This window comes from Amblyomma maculatum, chromosome 4 (genome assembly GCF_055883805.1).
Source record: "Amblyomma maculatum isolate TAMU_Amacu chromosome 4, ASM5588380v1, whole genome shotgun sequence".
Classification (NCBI taxonomy): domain Eukaryota; kingdom Metazoa; phylum Arthropoda; class Arachnida; order Ixodida; family Ixodidae; genus Amblyomma; species Amblyomma maculatum.
The window spans coordinates 142,349,198-142,352,222 of record NC_139347.1 but is presented as its reverse complement, the minus strand read 5'-3'; the positions used below and the strand labels follow the sequence as shown (position 1 = coordinate 142,352,222).

The 3,025-nt window shown below is 44.7% G+C and overlaps 1 protein-coding gene across 1 annotated transcript; it reads right to left on the bottom strand.

Moving 5' to 3' along the window:
- Positions 1-2,448: 2,448 nt before the first annotated feature.
- LOC146193225 (uncharacterized) lies at positions 2,449-2,756 on the bottom strand. The gene is made up of 2 exons (XM_084600504.1): positions 2,745-2,756; positions 2,449-2,697 (listed from the first exon to the last, which is right to left on the bottom strand). The coding sequence occupies exons 1-2, from the start codon at positions 2,754-2,756 to the stop codon at positions 2,449-2,451; spliced, it is 261 nt and encodes an 86-aa protein (XP_084456630.1).
- Positions 2,757-3,025: the final 269 nt, after the last annotated feature.

Here is a 3,025-nt window from a genome sequence, read left to right as displayed (position 1 = left end):
ATGTCACAAAATGTGAGATAGCACGGACGGGCCACTTCCTTGTCTTGGCTTTCAGGGGATACAAGGACATTAAAAAATCTAATTTGTCCACGCCCCCCATGAAGCTGTTATATTGAGCAATGACTTCAGGGCAATCAATTTCAATGTGCTGCTTCTGTGAGTCGCTCCACCTTTTCACCTTTGACATCATCCCAATGCCGACAGTAGTCGACACCATGTTCACCGGCCCATTATCGTGCCACCTGACAATGACAATGTCCTCTTCTTCGCTTATTTTTCGGTCGTAGCTGCCTCGCCCAATTCGCTTCAGATCCTTATCACTTTTTAAAGGGCATCCGAGGAGTCGGTTCGATCGGATGGTTCCAGTGGCTAAAATTCCAACCTCTTTTAGTTCCCGGAAGAGAGGCACAGATGAAAAATAGTTGTCCATGTACACTTTCATGTTGTGCCCATGTGGAAGATGCTGTACAAGCCGCATGACAACAGAACCCCCAAGACCAAGATGGGAATGGTTCTCACTTATGCCTGTGCCCTTCCCCTGGTAAAGCTCCAAGTCGTGCGCCAAGCCATCAGCACTGCAACGAACGAAGATTTTGACTCCCTCCGGGTTTGGCTTCCCTTTGATAAATTGCTTCGCGGCAACCCTTCCGGTGAATGGCATTATCTGCTCGTCGATGCTTTGAACGGGCAACGGGTGAAGGTCAAGACACCGGGTTTGTACTGCTTTGATTATTGGCCTCACTTTCCAAAACTTGTCTGTTGTAGGGTCCCTTGGGCTGTTGACATCAGTGATATGCAGCATGGCCCTGAGTTTGAAAAACCGCTTGGATGACATCATGTCAGCAATTCCAGGAATCCTTGTACCCTCTTGCCAATACATGCGTATCCTGGGAAACTTTAGGACTGCCATCCGCATCATTATTCCGAAGAATACCTTAATTTCATCCGCTGTAGTCTGCAGCTCTATTCCATCTTCCTGTAATGCGTAAATGTTTGTGAACTTGGCCAGCTCACTAAATATGTCCTGCGTAAAATACTTGAGAAAGTACTGAAGAGGCTCCAGCAATGAAGTTATAGGCTGCTGACTGAATGTGCAGTCAGTATTTGTAGGAGTAAACTCCTTAGATATCCACTTTACTTCCACTTTCTTTTTTCGTTTTGGTTGGGGCGGTTGGGGCAGCAGGGGCTCTTCGTCCTCGCTATCCTCACCAAATGTACCTGTTGCTGTATTTTCACTCTCTTCAGGCTGTGAGAGAGTCTGTTAAAGTAAACAAGAATTAGATGATGAATGTTATTTGCAGAAATGTTAGATAAATAGACACTTACTGTTACTTCTGCGGTCTCATCCAGCTCATCGTCGGAGAAGTCGCCATCCGAGGCATTTCCATCGGCAATTTTTAGCAACAATTGCTCCGCTGATGATGTGGTGGCCTTTAATCTTGCCCGCGAGTGATCTTGGAGACCTATAACACACAAAACACGCCCTTCAATCCACTGTAGCATACGTAAGGCGCGTAAGCAAGCGGTGTGTGTTTAACGAGATTGTGGGTATTCAGGCGCGGTGTGCACTTTTGTGCACGCATATAACTTTCTCGTCGTCACGCCAGCCTCGCTCCACAGATGCAAAAACAAATATTATTAGCAGAAACCTGATATCTTATATAACAACTCACCACAAAATGCAGTTACTATTGAACAGGCACGATGGCAAAATGAGGAGATTTTTCGGAGGTACTCACGTGTCAACCCGTAGAACACGGAAGCGTCCATCTTGACTGTTTGTTTGTGGTTGAGCTTCGCACTCTCAAAACGAGATGGCGCTAGTAGTCCATGCGCGAGGCGTACACAAATGTGCACACAGCGCCTGAATTCCAGAAAAGTCTTTTTACTTGCGGCGACCGCTGTTAGAAGTTAGCGTGCACAAATGTGCACACCGCCGCTGAAGGGGATAATTTGCTTACAGGAAAGGCACAGTATATCTGTCACTCGCGGAATCCCGCGCTGTCATTCTCACCGTAGACGAGGAGAATTATGAACAGTGTTTCACAATCTGGGGTGTGGCGCAGTTGGTAAAGCGCTGGGCTGGGGATCCATCCAAGGGATGGAAGTTTAATTCCCGGTGGAGACAAGCCTTATTAATTTATTTTTAACTCTCGCTCTTGAAAATGTGACACCTCTGCCGACAACCTTCTGTCGTCAACAATGAGGCATTAAAGGCTTTCACCTTAAAATGTAGCCAGCAAGACAGACGTGCATCAACCTGCATTTCTGCAAGCTGTGCTATTCAAGGTAGATATTCTCAGACAATGGCAACACATTATTCACTAAAACCACTGAAGTATATATTAAGAACTTCCATTGCTACGGAGCAACTTATAATTAAAGCTGGACACATGCAGGAATATCCTTACAAAAAAATTACCAAGGAATAAGGAGAGGCATATGTTGTCATTTCTGCTCAAATATGAAGTACTTACCAATAACTGCATTCACTCTGACTGGGTCAAGTGCCTCCTTTACTGGGCCATCCTTTTTTGCATTTGTCCCTTTTCTGTAAAGGGACCTTCCTCTCAATTCCTCTGTGGTGAAAACACTCTTTAAGAGATGCCGCGCAAATTTTGCTGCCGCTGTTGGGCAGTGTGCATGGAGGCGGCTCATTACTGACTTTTCTACCATGACACTACCTCCAATGTTGACCTAGAATAATATAAAGAGAAGCAAAAATAAAAAAAACCCGCACTTACACGAGACCACATTTACCATTCCAAGTGATAAAGCACTCCATACTTGCAACTGATCAAATACAATTTATTGTCTTGCACAACATTACTTGGAATAAAGCATTCAAGGACTGTACTAATAAAATGTACATCGAAGGTCAACTTTTGGCAAGCTCCAAACAAAAGGAACTAGCTTACCACAAGTGCATTATTTTGCAAAGACACCAAATGAGGGAAGAGGTTAAGTAAGGCTTAATACCCGACCTAAACATCCTTCTACAGGTCAAAAATAAGTTCAATTTTTC